This window comes from Falco rusticolus, chromosome 15 (assembly GCF_015220075.1).
Source record: "Falco rusticolus isolate bFalRus1 chromosome 15, bFalRus1.pri, whole genome shotgun sequence".
Taxonomy (NCBI): Eukaryota; Metazoa; Chordata; class Aves; order Falconiformes; family Falconidae; genus Falco; species Falco rusticolus.
The window spans coordinates 15,671,778-15,694,960 of NC_051201.1; the positions used below are offsets into that span (position 1 = coordinate 15,671,778).

A 23,183-nucleotide genomic window follows, 5' to 3' on the forward strand; every position below is an offset into this window, starting at 1 on the left:
CATGGGGGTTTATCTGGGTTTAGGCTGAGATGTTTATTTTTTTCTGCAGCAGCCGTACTGGGGGATTCTTCTACAAGATTTTCCTTACACAGGAGCTATATATCATTCACATTTCTGAAAACTGAGGCCCTTTCTATCATGCAAGAAATCCTTGCAATTAGAAACAACCATATCATCTTTCAGAAAAATAAAACAGATAAAGTACATCTCCAAATTCTTCTAGTCAGCAGCTAAGATACCAGTGCTCTTAAGGCAAATGTAGAAATGCAAGGTATAAATTCACGTTAACTGTTACAAATATTTCCATCTGTTCACAGACTAACTAGTGACTGAAACTGATGAATCCACTGAAATGTAATTTTCAAGCTCACTAGCGTCTGTTCTCTTCTAGTAATAAAGTAAATGCTTTTCAATAACTGTGCTGCTTTTGAATGCCAATTTCTATTTAAGTAGGTTCAGGTTCTCTCTCTCTCTCAAAAAAAAAATTAAAATAGCAAATGCCTTTTCTTTCCAAAGGTCAAACTAAGCTTTTAAAGAACAAGCAACGTTTCAGCAAGGCAGAGAGGACAAAACTCCTATCAGATAAATGGGCTGTGTAATGATTGAGAACCACGGCTGCCTCAGGTTTCCTGAATGGGCTGTAGGATAGAATTTGGCACAAACAGTCTGATGTTGAAGCTTATATCTCTTTTACTGCAGACAAGAAATTCACCAAAATATATAAATAATGAATGTGGCTGGGCATCTCTGCTGGTACTACTGCTGGTTCTGCAAGATACAGGAGCAGAAACATACACTGCTCCATGTTTTTGTTATTAGTGAATCCTTGTTCTCCAACAATAAACACAGAATATTTTATCTGAAATGGCTTCTGCAGCACATACAGTATAAGTTTCAGCTCTCTAAAAAGTGCCAGCAAATTGCAGAAAGATAAGTTACAAAGACGTACCTAATTTGCTGTGATGAATTGTGTGCATGCTTCAGTGATCAAAACTGCAGCTGAGACCTATTATATTTAATGATCTAGACATTTCTTGTGAAAACACTCAGGCATATACCGTTATGTCTGGACAAGCATCCCCCTTTTGCTCTAGCAGCAAGCAAATGAAGAGACAGAACTTTTAAAAGGATGCTGTACACCACCTTCGATGAGCTCTTTAAAACAGAGGCTGATCAAGCTCCGCTGTTTTCCTTAAATAATGCTTACGCTCTGCCCTTTCCAGTGCAGTATCCCTCTTCCTTTGAAAAATGAAGTCAGTTCCTCTGCATGCTAGCGACACTTACAGGAAGAAAAGGAGCTAATCCTTTTTTTTTCTGTGCTCAGACCCCAAACTACCTTCCACAGCAGCCACTATAGCAGCAGCAGATCAAAGGGGCTGTATTAGGGATCTCTTCCCACCAGCAAAGAAAAATTGTGACAAGACTTTTTGGAGAGAAAACAAACCAAAACAAATTATTTGCCTGAATATTACACGAAGATTCTGTTTCTATTTTAAGGACTGCTTAGAAAGGCATGTGCTATCAAGCCTGGTAGGGCCAAGCGGTGGTATCAGGTCTGCTGTCCCTGAGGACACTGTCCCCGCACAGCCAGCCGTGCCAGTGGCCACACTCCCGGACTTACAGCTTATGGCCCCTTTGCTCTGTGGTTCTAGGCAGAGCAGCAGGAAAAGGGGCTTCCTACCGCCTTCCTATGGGGACAGCAATTTCACCCTGCGAACAGCTGAAGGACTTCCGAATAAAAGGTCAGAAGCTTCCAGGACTGGCTCCACCAAAATTTTCCTGCATGGATCTGGGTATATTGTTCAACCTTTGCCTTTGCAAATGTATAAAACAGGAAAAAAACAACCTCAGAAAAAGTGCTGGTAAACTTCAGTCATGCATGGTTATAGAAACCACAGAGATCTGCAGAGAGAAGCCACAAAGAATATTCCTGCTACCACACATTCAAAAGCTCATTTTCTTCCTCCCTGGTCAGTTTGAACCTTTCTGTCAGTCACTGTTCAACAAAACGTGTGTGTTTGACACCAGAAATAAGGATTTCAAAGTGCTATTTCATTCACCTGAGGAACTGCTAAATACTATCACAGTAGTAATTTGTGATAGTGTGGTAAAGAATGAAGAAAAGGTATTTGTTAATTGTTGACATAACAAAATTAATTTTCCGTCCCTAAACTTTTTCTCATCTCTCCTGTGAGCTCTGATGCAATGTTACTGACTGGCACTGCTGAAATGCCAACTTGCATTTCTCATCCTTAATTTCTCTCTAAATGTCATTAGTAATTGTTATTGCCAGACCAGAGAGTGCAATCTGGTCTTTCCGAAAGAAAATCCATTTCTCATTTCTTCTCCTGTGCTTCCTCCTTTTGGTCAAGGATGGATGTTAAACACAGCCCATGCGCTCTGCTTCCAAGAAGATAGGAATACATTAATGTATCTGGAAGTAAAACATTCCTGCTTTATTTATTTACGTACAGTATGCCTGGATCTTTATGAATAACAAGATCATATATTCAGAAGGATCTTTAAAGCACATCTTCCGAAAACAGTTACCAGTCCTGATTGAATAAAGCTAACTAGTAGGGGAAAGAAACATGCTTTCATCTGTGCAGAGACTCCTCTCTGGATGCTTCCATAAATTACTCTTTTTGGTGGGCAACAATGTTGCCAAATTTAAAAGCATATTACATGCTTTTTCTCTGTTTTTGTCACATAGAAAAAAAACCTCTTCAGTGAGATGTGTAAACTGGTCCAGCTTTGGTTTGGATTAATGTATTGCCCTCATTTACCCACGCAAGTAAAAAGGGTTTCCACCACCAAGAGGGGAGGTGAGCTTAGACATCTGCGTGCAAACAAAAACCTGCAAGTATAAAAAGCTGGCTGCTTGCGTATCACTACATACTGTGCCAGCACTTTGTATAGTTATGTGCGGCTCCTACAAAATTTGGTCTCCAGTATTTAGAGGAGAGTAGTACCTTGGCACTTGGAGGCAAATTTAGGAGGCACTCTTGTGTCATGTCAGACCTTTACCTGGATTCCCCACAATCAGCACATCTTACATTTGCGTGCCTGCATTACGTTTTGTAATGTATATGAAGTAATTAGTTCAAAGCTAGGCTGCATTTCCATATCCATTAACTAAAGGCATCTTATCTCAGAATAAATAGACATTTGGACATTTCCAGCCAGGAATTGTGCTTTCAATAAACACAATTGATGCATATACATTGTCTCTTGGCAGCTTACACTCCTGCCCATCTGTTGGGATGGCATGGTGCCTACGCAAAAGTTGGTTGGACCCTTGCCCTAGGGCATAGATGACAGGCAACGACGGGTTTAGCTGGGCAGCCTGAGCACCGGATCCAAGTGCCATCTCTGCTGTAGGAAGCCCCTTCTGTGTGCCAGCGCTGCCACATTGGAACGACATGCCTCCTTACACTTGATCACACATGTTGACACTTGGGTGCGCTTAAGTGCATTAATGACTGAAACGATGCCTTTCACCTGGCTCCCTTCTTTTTTTTTTTCCCCTGCTCTGCATCGCTGCTGGGTTTTCTGCACATGTTAATGTGAAGTTACATTCACTTTGTTAGCCAGGGCCAGCCACAGAATAGTGCTAATGGTGTAAAAAGTGAAGGAGGGTCTTTTGTTATGGGACACGCTACTCCAGTGCCAGACATTTCCAAGCTTTATCTCAGGTGAAACTTTGCAGACGCGAGAGATCTTTCTGCACCTCACTAAAGAGACCTCAGGGATGATAAAGATGCAGCAACGTATTGATCAGAGGCATCTTTCCAAATGAAACTGCTACACCTCGTCACTACATCAAACACAGGGCAAGGCGAGATTTCTGCACCATCCTTTGTTTCCACAGAAGTGGCCACACAAAGAGGCCACGCGCTCTGGATTAGGTGGCTGCTCCAACAGCACCCCCAGCCTCAGATGCAGGAAACACCACCCCATTTTGTGCTAGGGAAGAAGGTGCTGACAAATCACACAGAGGTGCACAAGCATGAGCAGCCCCTTCTTACATACAGCATTAACCTCCGCGCATGTCAGGGCCAGGAAACCTCCAGCATCACCCGCACAGAACCTCAACCGCAGCCGCTGCACAGCCCAGGACAGCCCTGCAGAGGCTGCCCTGGCTTTCTTAGCTTTTGTCCTTATGAGAGCCTGTTCCTAACCCCAAATTGTTAAACAGCCATATTATTCCTCCTCCCAACAAATTAAACATACATATTGAAAACTGGAGACCTAACAGGTAAAAACTCTTCCCCGCTGTGACAATAGATCAGAGGTAAAACTTGTGGTTTTGCAGTCCATAAAGCGTGTTCAGGCAGACAGACTCAACATGATGGGTATGTGCCTACAGCACTTTTAATTTTTAATTATTGTTAGTTATAATTATCTGACTGCGTCTGAATGAAACCCAGCAATATGGCTGGAATAGATTTTGGTATTCTTGTAATTTATTAGCTTTGTAACTACTAATAATTAAAATTTAACAATACTCCAAGCACCACAGCAACATTTTTTTAAGAAATGGTAGCCAAATCTGCTAAGATAACCGACTGGGTCATTTTTAGGATTTTAAAGGAGGACTAACACTAAAAAAAAAAAAAAAAAAAGAAAAAAAAAAAAAAAGAGCCTATCAACAACTGAAACGCAAAGATATAAATTCTGTTTAAAAGAAAAAATGGCTTTTACTTGCAGAAAATTAATTCTACACATGATTTTGTGGGTGCTTCATATGAAAGAAAGAGCTCTTGGAAAAAGCTTGTGGTTTGTTTCCAGCACGAAGCTCCTGGTGTTTAACATCTAAGTCACACGTAAGTTCTGAAATACAGCAAAAGTTACGTTACATGAAAGCACTGCCTTGAGATAAGAGCCACATTTCAGGTCCCATTTGTCCTGCCATCCACACACTCCCCCAGGGAAAAATATTTTCTGCAACTTCGTCAAAATACCACAGATTTGCTTTTCTCTCACTGATTGTGTGGACACCACAGCCCAGAAGCACTGAGATATTTCAGTGTTGCAAGCGCATAGGGCTGTTTGGAAGAAAAATTTTACTTCTAGTTAGGTAAGCTTTCTTGTACCCCCAGGAAGCAGGTAAAGCCCATTTTTCAAGTAGAAGCTGGTGACAATAACCCCTAAAAGATTTTCAATAGCTGGGTACAGACCCAACATTGCTTATGTCTATATTCAGCGCTCTGACCATTGGTGGTGAACTGAGCCCTTAGATGCAGCCCAGTAGACTTGCCTGGGTACAGGCGGGTCACGTAAAACCCAAGAGGCTCTCGTTCTCCCCATGTGCTTCAGGGGACACTGTTGTACCCCGATGGCCCCAAGGACCACTGGCGTGAGCAGGCTGGAGATGTTGCTCCTCATTGCGCCACTCCCAGGGCACAGAGCAGCATCGTAACATCCCCCATCAGGCCCCATCAGACCATGTGGTGCCCTGCTGCGGTGCCCCCCTCGCCCGGGCAGGATGCAGCCCTCTACAGGAGACATATCTAACATCGAGCTGACATTAAAAGCAGACTTAAAGGAAAACCTGCTTAGGGCTTGATCTGCTGTAATCAGCGGAAAGAATCCCAAGGACTTTGATGTGGACCAAATCAAGCCCCTGGAGGACGTTCATGGCAAATCATTATTAATATAATGAGTGCAATTTCTCTGCAGCAGCTCATGCCTGTTTATGGATATATGAAAATTGCCAGCTTTTCACATAAAATAAAATGAGGGGGGAGACAGACCACAGTGTTAGCCAATGAGCCGTAGTAGCCACTCTCCTTTTGATATATGTCTGTTTAAAGAAACTGGGTGCTTAAAATGACAGCAAATTCCTCTGGTGAAGCTCTCTTAATTTAGTGGTTTGACATATCTCCAAATCTGAACAGAAAAGAAAGCCCTTTATTCATAGCAGGCAATAAAACACCTGAACACCTGTGCTAGGAAAGACCTGGCAGGTACCCTGCTCCCTCGGTACCTCGATTATTTGCGCATTGTTTATTATATCCCTTGCCTTAGTTTTCATCAATTGTAATCATTTAGGAGGAAACGGTATGATTAACAGTACACAAGCAAACAGCAGGAATTAATCCTTTAAATACAAATATTTCATTGGTTATATGATGGCTCCTTGGAAAAAGCAGTGTGGCAAAAGCATACATATGAAAACCCTCCTTAACTTTCCTCTGAAAATCACTGCTCAGTCACAATTTGCTTAATGTAATTCTCGCTAATTCTCGATGCAAGCAATTGAGGAGGTATCTTTCCCTGCTGTGAATCACACCACAAATAAAACTCTCAGCACCCATAATTTCTGACCCATCTTTGGTGTTGGCAGAGCTCCCTGCTATATTTTAAATAGTAAAGACCAAAATTTCAGGTGTCACAGAACTAGCTCATCTCCCCCGTCTCGGTGCCCTGCGTGCCGCTTTGACTCCAGCTGCCTGGGTGAAGCGGGCGTGCCAGCGGTGGCCGGCGGCTCCTGACATGGGTCCCAGAGCTGGCACTCTGTTTGAAAGGGCTCCTTCTGCCCTGCATGTGAGGAACCCCCCAAACCTCCACCTCTACGTTTGTTTCAGTGAGCAAGGTTTAGTAGGGGGGAAAGAAACGCTATAGCCTCTGTGTTCTACACGTTAGCTATGAATTTACCTTTTTCCAGGAGATTTTCATCATATTCAGAGCTGTCAATCTTACAAATTGAGGATGTGAAAAACACGGAGCTGCCAGCCCTTCCTCTTCTGCCCTAAGGGTATGTGGGGTTATCACACATACCGTTTCCTTTGTGTCTCATACTTAGCCTTAGCATGTTTTCCTTCCTTATTTCCATGAGATAATGGAAGCAGTTAAATAACATTCTGTTTTCTTATGGCAATATCATCAAGGTAACCTCACTGACTCATTGCTCCAGATTCACACCAGAAATTCCACTGTTTATAGAATGACTTCAGTTCCTCGGAGCTTTCTTAAGCTTTGGGTTTACGGCTCCATCAGATGGCGTAAACTTCAAAACATAAACCTATATTAAAATACAGCTGCTAGTTCAGAAGCGCAAAGAGGGTTTGATTGCTTCCAGCGTTACACTGCCGAAGCAGTATTTGCACTAACCACTAAAAGTACATTTACAGTGGCCACGTTTCTCATCACGTGGCACACACGTGCCCTTCTGCACTTACTTGGTGTTTACCCTAAGTGTTTAAAGAAACGTTCACAAATCAGCAGGGCTAATTCAAGCCACTGCATGACATCTCTAGAAGTTACCTTTTCCCTGTGCTGCCTGTCATTTTCCCCTCCCTCCTTTTCTGTAAGCACTCCACTCTGAATGTCTTGAAACAGTCAAATGTTCAATGTTTTAAAAAGTATTTTCCGTGGTTTCACTTAAAAAAATACACAGAAGTAAAACAAAGCGTAGGTTCAGATTTTGACACTAGTTATTTTACGCCAGTGGGAAAGCAAGATCAGAACTGAAAAGTCAAATTCATCAAGTAGAACCCCTTGATGGATGGTGATTTGCCCACATGAGAACAATTGCACCGTTAGGAGACTGAAAGGTTTATGCAGATTTAACCCTAACTAGCAGCTGAACAACAGGTTCACTAAAAATAATACTAAATCTTCATTACTCAACAAAAATATAACCAATGGTTGAGGAATTTAGAATAGGCAGCTTACACATCAGAAACTGATGAGATGAATGTGCCAAGGCAGACTGGTACAAAAGTCTTGAGCATTTCTAACCGATTTATACACACATTTTGTGTCCTCCTTGGCTCAGGTATTTGGATTAGTGAAATCCCTGGCATCAAGTAAACACACATTTCTGAGTCACTGCTGAAATAAAGACTAAAACTGTGCAGCTAAGTACTGAATTTTCATTCAGCCAACACCATTCAAAACTACTCGTGTAATTATTATGAGCACAGAAATTTTAAGTGCACACAAATCCTGCATAAAAACTGGAAAATTACAATCATAATTTATCTGATTAAAGCTGCTATTTGCAGCAATTTTGCAATGCACAACACTTCAGAACTGAAACACTATGTGATTAAAACTGTTAATTGCAAAAAACAGGCTGCTGTTAAGGCTATAATTTAACAGAGTTTGCTTTATTTGATCATCTGATTTTAAAGGTTAATGCAGTGACCTAGGAAGCCAGTATGCCCATTTTAATTGTGCTGGCATTTTGACCAAACACCACTTTAAAGGAAAAATGGGAGGATAAATCAGAACCAGCTTTGCAAACCACTGCTGCCTTCATAAAACGTTCATAGTGAGAACACACAAACCCCAAATCTGCTGACTTTATTAAAATATTAACAAGGTATAGTTAAAACTTTTGTACACTTATGCAAATCAGATTGCTAGAACAAGGGAAAGAAGAGATTCCCCTGGGAGAAAAAAAATAAAATCAACAAAGTGAAAAGATCAACCATCCTTCCACAGCATGACAGCACGACACAAGAGGCAGCAGCTTGGGAATTCAGCAAGATAAATAAAAACCCTCCAAAGTTTAAGTAAATCATGGTTTATAAAGCTAATAGATTTAGATGAGGCATACAGTACCATTCCATAAAAAGACTGCATTTGCTAGGGGACGGCAGCAGTATTTTGGTGGCTGTGCTACACAGGCAAGACATGTGTGAGGAGGACGCCTGGGTGGGCGCCTCCCTGCCAGCTCTTTAGGAAAGCAAGCTCTGGTGGTCCATCCCCCGCAAGGGATCAGGCACGCTCGCCATCGAGGTTTCAGCATCTGCATGGGTTTTGCACCAAAGGTACCAGTGCGATTTGAACCCCAGCCTCACCAGCACAGCTTAAGGCAGCCCCTGGGGCCAGGGACCCAAGAGAGCTGCAGTAGCATGCCCAGCTCAGGGTCCAGCCCCTCCAAAAGGCTTGCTGCCCCTGGGAACGGGTGCGGGCCGAGCACGGGCTTTGTAGAGGCTAATACTGCTGTGGCGGTGGCCCCCAGGCTGCCAGGGAAACGGGTACATAACGCCTGGTTTGCAGAACCTGCAGCTTATTGATGTGTTAGTGCCTTGGCGGAGCCTCTAATTAAGCGTGTTGAGCTGCACCCATGCTTTGCTCTCATACCTCGGTAGGAAAAATTCCTTTACTTGTGACTTAACAGTGAGGAAGGGGAGGGGGCAGCTCCCATTTGCTTAGTCTTTGTATGTTAATCAGTCCCTGAATTATTAATAGAGAAAAAGAAATTATTTACAAGGTGTTTGACGTAGACATGTCAGGATGTAGCAACACTACTGTCAAGAGAAATACTCATAAAGAATCATGATATCTGTCTTGTCTTATTTATTTATTTATTCCAGCCATGCTCAGAGACCCCTTTCTCCTGATAGCACCCAGGGAGGCAGGAGGAGACCGAGAGACTGTTTAAGGGCAGAAGAGGCCATACTGAGGGTATGCACCTTTTCTAAATGCTACACAAGGGTGACGGTTGCACAGAGAAATCGACAGCTTTAGCATTGCTTTTAGTCCTGTTGTAAACATACCTGAAGCTCTGTTTGAAAGAAGAACTTCTGTGGGCACTGGGAACAATCATAAATTTTATCTTCCTGCCCGTGGACTGCAAAGATGTGCTGCTGCAGTTTGTTTGCCTGTACAAAAACTGAAACGACATAGTACGATTAGTTGAGATTGCTTCATATAAAGCATCTTGTCTTGAACTACACTTTTACAATTGCAAAGACTCTGAAAAGTCCAAGGCTACCTGCCAGAGAAGTGCCGATACACTTGGTTCAGCAGAATTTCCTTACAAGTAGTCAATTTAGAGTCTCCAGGCTGACAGTCAGCTTACTTCTAACAGACTCTATATCCTGTATGGATTTTTGATATTTCACATAAAGCTAACGCTGTCCACAGGTAACTGGAAGAATTCAGTCGTCAGACCAAAGAAAGGACATCACCGCTTCTGCGGGTAGCTCTGGGCCCACGGCAGGTGCATCGGATGCATTTTTAATGCAGGACAACTGGGCCAGGAGAAGCCTTCATGGCTGGTCTGGAAGATGTGTGGCCCAGAATAACATTTCTCGCAGACACGTAAATCCGAAAGGGCAGGCTTGTCACAATTTTTAGACCTTTTAAATGGGTTGTTCATTCAGTATAAGAAAAAAGATTACGATTTAACATCACAAATATCACAGCATCTACATTATGATTTTGAATTGATAATTATTCTGACTTTATCAAGTGAAATTTGAAAGTGAAACATATGGAACCGCAGGCTTTAGCTGGTTAAAAATACATCTCGTTTAATTTTTGTCTCATTTTATATGAATAATCTTCAGTATGTGAAAATAGCTTCTTCAGTAGAATTAAACACGGGCACTCAGAGAGTCATTTTACAGCACATTTCAGGAAACGATAAATTAACGCCAAGCTCACACAAAAAGCAGGCTCTCAAATTGTGGGCCAAACCCTAAAGACTGTGGGTTCGCCCCACTTCCACCCAAGTTAAAGGAATCACAGGTGCTGCCGTGCCCCTCTACTGACAGCAGGTCCACAGTCACACCTCTTCCACCCTCATCTCTCAAGGAGTTTGGAAATGCAGATGTTAACTGCTGTTTTTTAAGAGTACAAAAGGCAGCCTTTAACATGCATCCTGCAGATCCTTTAAAAGCAAGATCACCCCAGACCATTTGCACCGATAAGACAGCTTAAAATGAACTACAGGGAAGGAATACCTAGCAGGCCCTGAGACAGAAGTTAGAAATGTGCCAGAAACCTGGGCTTCAAAAACCTCTGAGAGAGGAGCTGGCAAAACTATACAGTTGGACAATTTGCTCTTACCAAACCTTTACTTAAGTGAGCCTCACCTCTGTGAGTGGACTGTGAGCTACCTAGCCTTTAAGGGGTCCTTGCTCAGGTAAACACGGGCTTGCAAGAGCAGGTCCATCCCTTGCAAGTCCTGCACTTGGAAACGCATCGCGCCTTCGAGCCATGAGGTATAATTTAAAAGGCTTCGATTTGTGGGGGGTGATGCGGAGCTGCTGCATGCGTCAGTGCTGCCTGGTGTCAAACACCACAGTGCTGCTCTTCAGAGCGAGCCCCAGTTTCAGACAGGCGATATTTTGAACATTTCCAAGCACAGTATTTCTTTTTCCCAAGGAAAGGACTACAGTATTTTACAAATCCCCTGAGCGTTGTTTCTGGATCAAGCCATGCACGCTGAGGCTTGTCTTGGCCTCCCTGTCTTACCTGTGAAACAAACAGGGCATTTGAATGTGCCTCCCATCCCCTCAAAGCTGTGCTCAATCAGGTGACACAGGAGCTTTGCCGGAGAGTCAAACATCTGGTTACACAGCTTGCACTCATGATTGATGCCTTCCTCTGCAAGGTTCAAATGATACAACTTGTTAGTGACACAGCAGATTAGCGTCGGGGATGCAGCAGCAGTCGACGAGAAACACCCGTGCCGGCGCGCATGACTTCAAGGACCCGCAGACATCGCTGCGGCTCCAGCCTCGCCAGCCTCGCTGCTTGTGCGGGGCGTGTGGGTGTCCAGCCCCCCGTCGCATTTTGGGGCGTTGATTTTCAGCTGTGATGAAAGCAGCACTGCCATGAACATGTCGGGGACCCACGTGCCTGCTCCCAGGCTCGTGACAACGCTGCACCGCTCCACCTCGCATCCTACCACAAAGGAAGCGCATCCCTGCTCTGGGTATAGATTATTAAATAGTCAAACAGCATTTAAAATTAATTTAACAGGGTGAATTCAACCAACAACGCTGAAAGCAGGCTGAAATGCTGTCTTCACATCAGCCTACGCTGCAAACATATGGGAGAGGAAGAAACCGTAGGAGAATAGCAGGAGTCCAGGGAAGAGTTTCAGCCTTGATTCTACACCCCTTGTTTTTTTCCCCAAGGTGAAGAGAGAGCATTGGAGGTATTTAAATGTCATTTGAAAGTGTAATGTCCATGTCATAGATCTTAAGCATTGAATACACGGGGCCCATTTTAAAAGTCCCTATATTCTAGCTGAACTCATAGAGAAATAACAATAATTATTACTATTGTTTCAAGCCTACCACTTTTTAAAGATGACCTGTTTCTCTGTTTACTGAGCTTTGTGGTTCTGGGTGCAGCTGAGCCTTTTTTTGAGGTACTGAAGCCATATTAAAACAATTTTGACACATAAAACAATCCTTTGGTTTTCTTGAAGGAGAGAGTTGTAGAAATCTAGACAATACAACATACAGTTTATATAAATCAGAAAACAACTAAAATTTAATAAAAACTTGTGGATGGTTCTGTAAATACGTCCCGAAAACATGTCCCTCCTTCACTGTGGCAGCACATGAACTTCTCATGAAAACATATTTTTAAAAGCTAAAGAAATTCTGTCTTTTGATGTACACAGCTTTATTTTTGTATCTTCAAATATCACTGACTTCAATTTTTAGTTCCAAGATAGCGAAGAAGTGACTACGATAGACCATGGACTAATCTCTTGCCAGATGCATTGGATCTTGTGAATCATGCAAGCCTTCAGAATCAGGTCTTTACTTATAATTGCTTTAAATTAGCTTTTCATATCTTTAAAGGGGCCAGAGGGACATTTTTGGTTTCTGTAAGGCCTTTGGTACTCTCAGGATCCCAAAGCCCTTTCACAAGGTGGGGAGTCAGGTGCCAGGGCAGGCAAACAGCAGGGCTCTGCGCGCGGGATGCCGGGCACAGCCTGTGCCCAGGCGCACGGTGGCTCTCGCACATTGGCACCTTGGCACGTTTGTGGCTAGAGGCAATTCCCAGCACACACGGACCTTGGAGGGCCCTCCGCGTAGTGTGAAAAATGACAACAATTTTAAAAAAATAAAATCTCCACACAAGCGCCTTGTGCGCCAGCATGTGCCGGCGGGATGGGGAGAAGTAAACAGGTGGGTTGGGAAGGAGGTAAAAAGAGAGAAGGAAAGGAAGGGAAGAGTCAGGAAGAGGAAAGGGCTGGTGACTCTAGGACAGCAGCTCCATGGATTCCCTGAGCAGCCATAACCAGGGACTGGAATATTTCTAGAATGCAATGTGGTTTGTAATTCTCTGGTTTGGGCAGCCACCACATCGCCCTCTCCGACGGATGGGTTTCAAAACCCTGACCCTCTCCCTTCACTGTAGTGTAAGGCCGGCTTCTCCCATCAGACCCTTGACTGAAAACTTTTGGCTTTGTGCAATCTTTATAATCTGCTCTGGAGGGGAGGAAACATGGGGAAGGGATATGTGTCTTGTGCTGAGCATCCTGAGCATGCCCACAGCTGTGTACAGCAACTGAACGCTGCAATAAACCTGGAGAGGACAAAGCAGGTACTGGGGGGAATGGAACAAATTCCTTCTATGAGTAAATCAGAGAAATCATGTTTGACATTAATTTCCTACCCTCCTCATACTGGGTGTTTGGCAAACGGTGATTCATGTACAGCCTATGGTCCTATGTGAGCACATGTGTTCATAAATACGGATGGACACATAGTGCTGATTAGACAACTGCTCCTTTCTGCAGCCTAAATACCTATAATTTCAGCAAAATTAAAAAAAAAACCAACAATGCTCAGCATTCCAATTGAAGTATATTCTTACAAGCTTGGTATGTTTAATTAGGTAACAGAGATTGTGTATTTTCTTGGTTGATCCCTGCAGTATTTTAAATAGTTAAACCCATAACAAACAAACTAAAACTCGAATGAAAAATAATAAAACATAATGGGTTCCTGCAGATCTGGAAATTTATCCCACTCGAGGCAAGACCTTTTGATTTGCAAATCCACTTCTGAATTATAAGGCCTTCTCCTCACCAGTGGGGGTTTTTATTCCACTCCCACAGGAGTCCATTATGTATTTCTTGTGTCTATAAAACCATCCAGGAAGAAAAAAGGGGGAAAAAAGTACCATGGTTAGCATGACAAACGTTTCTCTTTTCATGCATGTGTATTCAAAATATGAAAATGCCCAAAGATATAGATAGAATTTGCTGCTATAATCACTCTCTCCTCTATGGCATTTTACAGCATATTATTTTACACAGAAACACGACGCATGTATAGGGATACTCAGTCACCTTTGGAGAATAACTTCCTTGAATTATATAAGATCATATAGGTACATGCAAGGCGGCTTTTTGACAATGCGGCATGACAGCCAACACTCCAGTCAAATGTGTGGCGCTGGGCGTTAGCAATAGAAAACATACAATCATTTCCCTCATTTTTATTCCCCCTCCTCTTTTTTTTTTTTAAAAAAAACACATGACAAGCATCTATGAGAGACCTACATAACTCAAGTGAATTATGCAGCCCCTCTCATTTGTAAACTAAAATGCAGATTTTTACAGCTTGCTGTGCTAGATCTTCTCCCATTTCTCCATAAGTGTATCTGGGTGTGGATCAATTGATTACAGGACTAGATGAGGAAACAAGAATCTTGGGTTTCTTGCCTTTTTTCTTTTTTCCTGAGCTCAAAATAATAAGCATTAATTTTACACTTAATTTCTCAAAAAAATAATAGGATGTGCTCTTGTTTAAAACAAGCAGGCCTGCTGGATTCTGTCAGGCTGAAACTATGTCAGGCCAAAAGAGGAACAGAGCGCTTTGTGTAAAAGTATCATGGGGAGATGATAGTATCCTGTAATGTTTTCAGTACCTACTTTTGTCTCCAAAAGCATTTGATCCCTGGCAGACACATACTTATTTCCATACTGGTCTTGAGGGAAGCTGGTAGGAATGAGAGCTGATTATCTGAATCCTGAAGGTGAAACCTGGGTGGTGCCCACTGATGTCAAAGGCAGGCATTTGTATAAATTTGGAGGTACATAATTTACTGCCTCTTAGCAAGGATTAGCGGGTTGCGCAGACCCGGCTGAACTGCAGCGGCAAAGCGCATCGCTCATTGTTCCCAAGTTCGGATGCGTTTGCAGGACAGTTTTAAATACGTTGATAGGGTAGTTAGTAGCACTTACACTGTTGTTCTGCCCATTTTAGAGTGGGAATATGCTTCTCCATAAAGCTATTTCTGCTGCAGCAATGTGCATTTAATACATATTACAATGAGTCTCTAAGCCTCTAAGAGAACCGACACTAGCAGCCTCCTGGCGAGGATGCAGTATAATTAATAATGCTGTATTAAACCCATGTACTGTATCAGCTGCATTTCCAATTATAACTATATTAATGGCAATATAAAAGTACGCATTAACGCTGTCGTGTACTGACACATTATCACACCAATAACAAATAGGAAATATGAACAATAAAAATCAAGATGGCATTGTCTTCACTGTTAGTTAAAACTTCTCTCTTCAACTTGATTTAATAAAGTAAAAATTTCCCTTATGGAATAATGAAATAGTCCTAATTTGAGAGATCAAGTAAGACAATCTGATGCTCGTTCCTGACAACAACATGTACATCCCATCCTATAGCTTCCCAGACCAGTATATTTCTACTCCGCTGCAGCAAATTAAGGCAATAAAGGGGAGTATGTTTCCTGTACTCAGATGTACACATCCATGAGTTAACTGCACTTTTAATGAACTTTGAAATACTGTAATTCAGCGTAACAAAGCACTAATAAATATACTGTGTTCACAGAGAACCTTCTCCTGTCCATTATATCATAAATTTGGTAGAATTAAATGGGCCATGTGCTCTAATTATAGTAGAAATAACTAGAAATTGGAATGAACGCAGGGAAATAAAATGAAAACTGCACGGAACTGTTCTGTTTATGCAGTCAACTTCCCAGTAAATAAGTAAGCGAAGGGAAAAAAACATAAGGAAAGCAGGAGCTTCCCCAGTAATTTTTTTCTATGTGGCTGTGAAGGAGCAAGGGGCTGGGACCAGGGTGGGATGACAGTGATTGACAACCCCGTCCAAAACAAAGCCTGCAGAGAACCACTTCGACCCTTCACCTGGCTAGCACCACTTCACCACTGGTTTTCATTAAAAACAATCCAACGATGGAGGCAAAACCAAGGTCTGAGAGCACAATGTGACTGCTAGGAGGGGATGGTGAATTTGCAGAAGCTCACATCGGATGAAGACAACGTCTGCTGTGCAGACGACATTTCTTCATCGCCATTGCTGCCTAAGCCCCCGACCTGCTGTACAAACCATTTGGGCCACATTGCTCCATTACATTTTTGTAATTAATCCCAGAGGACGTAGCTGAGCCCCTCCCTCACTGGTGAGGCTGCTGCAGGGTGAGAGGACCCCCCGCTCCCACCCCGGCATGGGCCAGCGGCGCAGAGCCGCTCTGTGGCACGGCGCCCCAGCGATTAGGCAGCCCGGGCGGTGAAAGGCAGCGGATTGATGGTGTGGCAGCAGAAATATCACCTGGGGAGCTGGGTGCCGTCCTCCCAGGGATGCTGGAGGTCAGTTACTATGGCAACGCCGAATGAGCTCAACCTTGTAACTGACCCTTATCTTTTTTTGATCTGTGGCCCACTTGGGACCTTGGCTGGAAATCAACTGGAAAATAATCTGGTCACATATCAGAAAGAAAACTATTTATACTTATTTATCCAGGTAGAGCTCGTATCTCCCTTTGACGACTGCCAGACTAAAGACACCCGTCACGTTCCCGCAGCGTTTCACACGGCTGTGCAGAACGCCCAGCTCTGTGCTGTGAGAAACCATGCCAAACCCCCCCGCCACCACAAAACACACACACAAACTGCCACGGATATCTGTGCTCATGGCTCTACTGATATATTGCCAAAATCTTGCCTTGCTCACAGCCCCTGACTTGCCCGTGCGGATGAACATACACCTACACCCCTTCTTGGATGGTTTAATATTTTATGTTGGTTTCTGCTACTCATATTCTTTTGTGCTTTATCTCTCTGCTGAAATATGATTCTGCTTTGAAATATATTTATATGATCTAGAATGGCACAACACTGATGTCTTTTATGAGCCGAAGATTGTTTAATAAAAACTTGCATTCCTGCTTCATCCTTATGACAATTTTACTATTATAAGTTTTCAAGGGATATGAGAGCTGTCCACTGTGGTTAGAAACATCACTTTAATGAAAAACGATAACACAGGGACTTGGATTTTTCTAGAAACTATGTAAGGAAAACCAAGAAAATACAGAGTTCCCAACACGCATTTGCGTGGTTCTTTTGTTGGTTTTCCTTACGTTTGCTTTTGGATGAGACTCATTAAAATCAGTTCTGTTCTTCATAGTTTTCCAAGGGATGGGCAGTCCAGACAAGGGTCAGACAGCACGAAGGAGCTGTCGCTGTTCTCCAGCTGGGGAAGCTCTCTGGGGGAACGGGATTTGAGAAATCACCGAAGATATTAAGAGACAGAAGCCATAGGACCTGCTGGCAAACATAGGTGCTACAAGAAGTGCCCACGGATCCCTGGTAACAAACTCCAAGGCTTCTTGTGATGTACTTATATGTATCTGTGGCCTCGAAAAGGTACTCTTTTTGAGGCTAAATTAGCCTAACCACACAACAGGCTTTAAACTCTTTTCATCATCTCAGGGGGCCTCAAGCTCAAAATATGCAGAATTAGATGCCAAATTATTTATAGGGTAGCTTGTAAGTTCACTGCCTCCAGTACATGTCAGTACACTGCAATATTAAAATGACCATTAAAAAGAAGCACAGTCCCAGAGGGACTGAGGATGAGATTGCAGGGAGTTTCCTACCGACTGCAAGAGCGATTCCTGCGCTGTGCCAGAGCCTGCGCCTCCCTCCCGGCTGCAGGCTGCGTGCTCCCCCCAGCACTGCTTTCCTACGGGGAAGGCTGAACCGCAGACACATGAGATGGGTCTGCTGGGCCTGTCTTCATCAGCTTAATTTTTGGTTTACAAGAAAAATAAAATCTGCAAGTTCAAAGGAGTTCATGGAGTTGTGCATCATCTATCTGCTGACTGCAGAGCCCCAGAGGGACCCCGCCTGCAGAGCTTTATTTTAGATTTAGATATTAATCTGGGAAACTGCATAAAGATAATTTATAGAAATGCACTACACTTTAGCACAGTAGCTTCGCACTTTATCAGCCTTTCTCCGAAGATGCCTTTTTTAAAACAGCCTATATTAAAACTTCCTGTGGACTGAAGTCTGGTAGGCCTGGCTGTTCCTTCACAATAGTTCATTAAGGAGTAACTCCAGTGGCTTCTATGGAAATGCAAAACCCATACAGGAAAAGAAACACATGCTGCTTTTGAGTGTGCAGGCCCATACACACGCACACAGAGAATGAGTCTGGATAAAGCTAACGAACCCCTAAGAATGGCTAGGGGTTAATAAAAACACCGCATTCCCACACAACTCAACCCTAGTTGAGTATTCCAATGTTTTGATATGTTCACAGCTGTATTATTTCAATTTAATGTCAATACCTGGTGGAACTGAAGTAACACAGCCCTGAATCCAGGCCCACGGCCACACAGCCCGTTCCCTGCATTAGCCTCCCTCATGCCACAGTGTTGCTTAAACCTGAATATCACTTATTACACCTGGTCTCTTCTCCGCTCTTCTCTTCCCTGGAAGCAGCTCCCTGCGTTGCTACACAGTAGGAGTATGTCTGTCCTCTGATCCTACTGACAATATCACATCAAAGAGCTCAATACAGACAAACAGCAATAACTAGTATCTATTTGGCATCTATTCTTCTTGTGAAATTAAAAATTAAAATTAAAACATCATTATACTCTTATTAAACAGCCCACTGGAATATGCCAAGTGCTTTTAAAACATGCAAAGCTTTAAACTGAGTTTAAACGGGTGTAAAGCCCTTTTTATTCATTTTATAGGCCTGGCATGTTCCCCAACTTCAGCACCAGGGCCACCAGAACCACAAGGCGCCCCCTCCCCACCACGTCCCACCCAGACCTCCAGCATACGTCGACCATGGTTGCACAGAGGTCCCCGGAGCTGCCAGGTCTCCAGCAAGAGCTGCCAAAGGCAAAACCTTCCCTCTTACCAGGCAGCCCCCTCCCCTGCCTGGGCACCTGTGCATGGAGTGGCAGCTGCATCCCACAGCTACTGCTTAAAAGCCAAATTCTGGGTGCATTTTCATCTGCCCAAAGGCAGGTTCCTGGAGTGGGGATCCAAGTCAGGGCAGCATTCAGCCCTGGCTGCCAGCCCCCTGCACTAGCCGGGCACATTTGGGATAGCACACAGTGTTTCTTAAACACGCAAACTCCTGCTGATGTGTGTCACTGATCTTCAGATTACAGTTTCCCAAGCACACATTGACATGATAGACTATAAATCTATCGTGTAAATAACCATCACATTAATGGTCTCTAATAGTATATAATTAACATGACAGACAGGCTACAAGCCAGTTGTTGTCAACAACACTCAGAGATGCACGGAGTAGGAGAAAGCCATAAACTACTTCCATGGTGGCATCAGAAAAACAGAAAGATTGGTAAAATGAGAGATAAAACCAGAACGCATAACAAAATGAAAATACTTCTCAACATACAATTTAACCGAGAAACAAAGAAGGTTCTTTCAGGCATCAAAGTATGATAAATGTCAAACTTGGGGTGTGTGTGGGTGTGTGTGTGTAGAAACTGATTTGCATCAGCAAATTCAAATTCAGTTATCCCTGCCTTGGTGCAGTGCCTCTTCACTGAGCACAGGTGAACTGCTGTGAGGGGCCTTATTCTGATATTGCAAATTCTGTATAAACATGGAAATACGCATCCAGTAACATAAACTTTACAGCAGTTATCAGCTATGGTCAGATTAAAACTTGTATTAGTACAGGTATCTGAGAAATGATGCAATGGACAAAAAGTTGTAAGTGCAAGTGAAACCCAACCATGAGCATTATTTCTGTTGCAGATCACCAAACAGCTTGGAGATTGGCCAAACGCTGCACTCCTGTAACACCGGGGCAGTCTGCACCCGCTTGTTCAGATTAAACAAATGCATTTCTTTGAAATATGAATACATGCAGACAAGCAAGAAATCGGAAACATCGCTCAGCTTTTTCTTGGGAGGGGGGGAAGATGGCTACCCACCTATCTTGACACGATCATTTAGCACAACTGCACTGGAGCTTACCTGTTCATACGAGGGCTGAACACATGCCACAGCCCAGCGCTGGAGAGGCTCCTGTCCCCAGTCACTACCCCAAGGCGCTTCCCTCGCTCCCTCTCCCAACAGACTAGGGTGGGAGCTTGGGGACACAAACTGGTTATCAGAGCTGACAAAATAAGATGCCATTGCCAATAGAGGGAACCAAGGGTGACTAAATGAGGTCTGGCTGACTAAGATAGGTGACTGATTTTGCATGGCATGAATATCTCTCAGAGCTCGTTAAGTGCAAATATGCTCAAAAGAATGAAAAACCCCTATCAGATGTATTTTATGTCAGGAATCCTAAGGTGCAGTAACGCACGATATTCCTTAAGGCAGTAAAAAAGAATCTGCATGAAAACAAGAAAATATCTTAAGCATCTCTGCCTTATGCAGACATATATTCTTGTACTGTGGGAATATGCACAAGTGAATGTACAGAGCATCTCCCATCGATGTTGATGGAATTCGCTCAATTAACGCTCCACAGTCCAGGTGGAAATCTTACCCTGTAGCAGCTTCATCTCAAATAAGAAAAGCTGTAGCCCAGTGACCTTTTGGAAGAGATCTCACTGCCAAGCAATGACTCCGCACAGCACAGACTGTGAAGTTACTCTCAGTAGCACTTATCTAACATACAAACCTTGATTACAATACATAAAACCTAATATCAAACTACTATCACCTTTACATTTGTTTTTTGTTCTGTCCGTCAGCCAGGCAGCTTGCACCCTTCACACACGATCTAGGGCTGAATTCGTCCAGCACAAGGACAAGCAGCAATGAAAGCGTTGCTCTGAGCTCTCTGCAGAGGGCCCATGCACACATCCTGCGCAGCTGTGCAGAGCAGCAAGGGCAGAAATGTTCTTCCAGGCTCCTAAACTCGAAGTACTTTGGCTTTTGCCTTTGTAAACAAATCCCTTTCTATTTTATTATGTGAGTAATTCAGTCAGGCATATGGCTGTTGGCAGATACGCTGTCAGTGCACAAGATGGCCAGCTTGGTTTTATTTATTTTTTAGAAACACATTTTCTCTTTTTATATGTCATTAGCTTTTTAATCCATTAAGGAAAGCCATGCGCAAACTCTCATGCTGTGGACAAGATCCAAAGAACATATGTGGGCTGCACCAGAAAAACTTTGTGTAAGATAGGAGGAAAGCCTGTATTTTAGCTCAGATGAAGAGACCTGGAAACACTGATCCTATGACAGTGCTGAAGAAGCCCTCTTCCAGCTGCAGCAAAGTGTGAGCATGTCACCACACCAAAACACAGCAACATCCAGGAGGATCTGATAGCTCATTAACAGCAGGACTCCTACACCGCTATTTTTGCTTAAACCTGCCTGGATCTCCATGGTTTCCTCGGCTCTCTTGGACTCCACCCATTCCCACAAGTTACATTAAAAAACAAAACAAAACAAAACCAAACCCCACAACAAAACCCAACAAAGCCTCAAGCCCGCAAAGAAGTTCCCAGCTACAGAGGGTGGGAAGGACTTCAGGAGGTGGCTGCACTAATGGCCTGGAGCCGTGCAGAAGTGGCCAAGATGACTTGTGAAGGTAAAAAGGTGTAGTAGGATTGCTGTAGAAAGGGTCTGACGTGCATTCATTGAATTTGAAACAGATTTAGGGGTATCCACCTAATAAGCCCAGATGAGAAGAAGCATATTCCACAGCCCTGCAAAAGTTATTGAGGAAGAGTTAAAAATGAGAGGAAAAAATCAAACTGCTTTTCAGCTGCTCCCTTAAATAAAGTAAGATCCTAAATCAAGCTGTGATGGAGTCCCCGTTTGAACCAAAAAAGAAGGAAACGATAAAGGTCTGTCAGAGACCTGCTACCCACCATTTTGTTCTTCACTTTTCTTGTAAGCTCTTATTTTAAGCTCAGATCCAACAATCAGCATTAAGAAGTCGGCATTTGCTCCTGTCACCCCAGAGAGGTAGGGAAGATACAATCGTATATATGCAAAATAGGTATGAACTCTGATAACAATACTTTGCCTGTAGGCAAAAATTGACTTTTTAAATGGCAGCCACTATAATAATGCTAGCCTGAGACCCACCCTTGCAGAATTTTCCTCCACTTAGTAAAACCAAGTTACACAGTGACAGAAAAGGCAAGGAATTTGGGCACTGGCAATGACAATACAGGGAATGTCTTAGTGGGAAGAGGGGAAAACAAAATCATAAAATAACAAATGAAGGGTCAGGGTGATTAAATTACAGATACACCCACTGTACAGACATGAAGGGGGTGAAATGGCAATTCTGTAACCACAGAGACAGCAAGGAGCTCAACCAAGACCTGTTCCCCAAAGCCCCCTGGTCTCGATCAGCAGCACCCCGAGAGCCCTGGCCTCGGGACACCTTCCACACACTGCGCAACCTTTGGGAAATTTGCTTACAGGGGATGGGTCTAAACTGGCCACCTAAGGGATATGCAGCAGACCGTGCCTATTCTTCACATTTCTATCCCTTACGATGACCAACAGAAAGTGCATTAGTGCACAAGAAAACGTGCAAGAACAGAGCTCCCTTTCCAACCACACGTGAGGTTTGTGAGACCACAAGTCCAGCTCCTCAGGGGAGAACTTCGGGAGAGCCGGGATACCCCCAGTACCCCCTGTGTGCCTGAACGGCCCTGGCAGGCTGTGGGCAGCTGTGCCAAGGCCACCCAGCCCCAGCGTGACCGGCCACTCGCCACTCCTGCCATCACACAACGGCACCACTGGGTCGCGGGGCACATCCTGGGGAGCCACGCACAGGCAGCGTGCATGTACAAGAGTTGAATCTTTGCAGCTACATGAGCATCAATTATGCATTGTATCAAAACCCAAAATGCTAGAGCATAGAGGAGGCAATTCAAAGAAGCAGCATGAGCAAAGTGAATGCCAAAGAAATGAAAAATATGTCCAAAACTGTGACAGAGCGCTCAGCTACTTTTCATGTGACACTGTCAATCGTCTCTCATCAAAGATCTCAAATACTTGGGAAGAGATTACAGAAATATTCAAAGATACAATATTTGTATTTTGAATGTTAATTTGACACAAAGGAGTGTGCATGAGGGAATGTTTATAATCAGCACTCCAATAAACTCACAAATGACTCTAGTATTTTATA

The 23,183-nt window shown here is 43.4% G+C and overlaps 1 protein-coding gene across 3 annotated transcripts in view; it reads right to left on the minus strand.

The window, feature by feature from the left end:
• The window catches only part of ZNF423 (zinc finger protein 423), a 234,652-nt gene that overhangs the window by 12,528 nt on the left and 198,941 nt on the right, over positions 1-23,183 (minus strand). For all 3 annotated transcript variants that reach the window (XR_005107730.1, XM_037409438.1, XM_037409439.1), the window contains 2 exons: positions 11,221-11,352; positions 9,516-9,631 (listed from right to left, as the gene is read on the minus strand). Coding sequence is in view for 2 of the 3 variants with exons in the window: in XM_037409438.1 (XP_037265335.1) it covers positions 9,516-9,631; positions 11,221-11,352 (248 nt within the window). In the remaining variant the exon portion in view is untranslated. The remainder of the gene's footprint in view (positions 1-9,515; positions 9,632-11,220; positions 11,353-23,183) is intronic.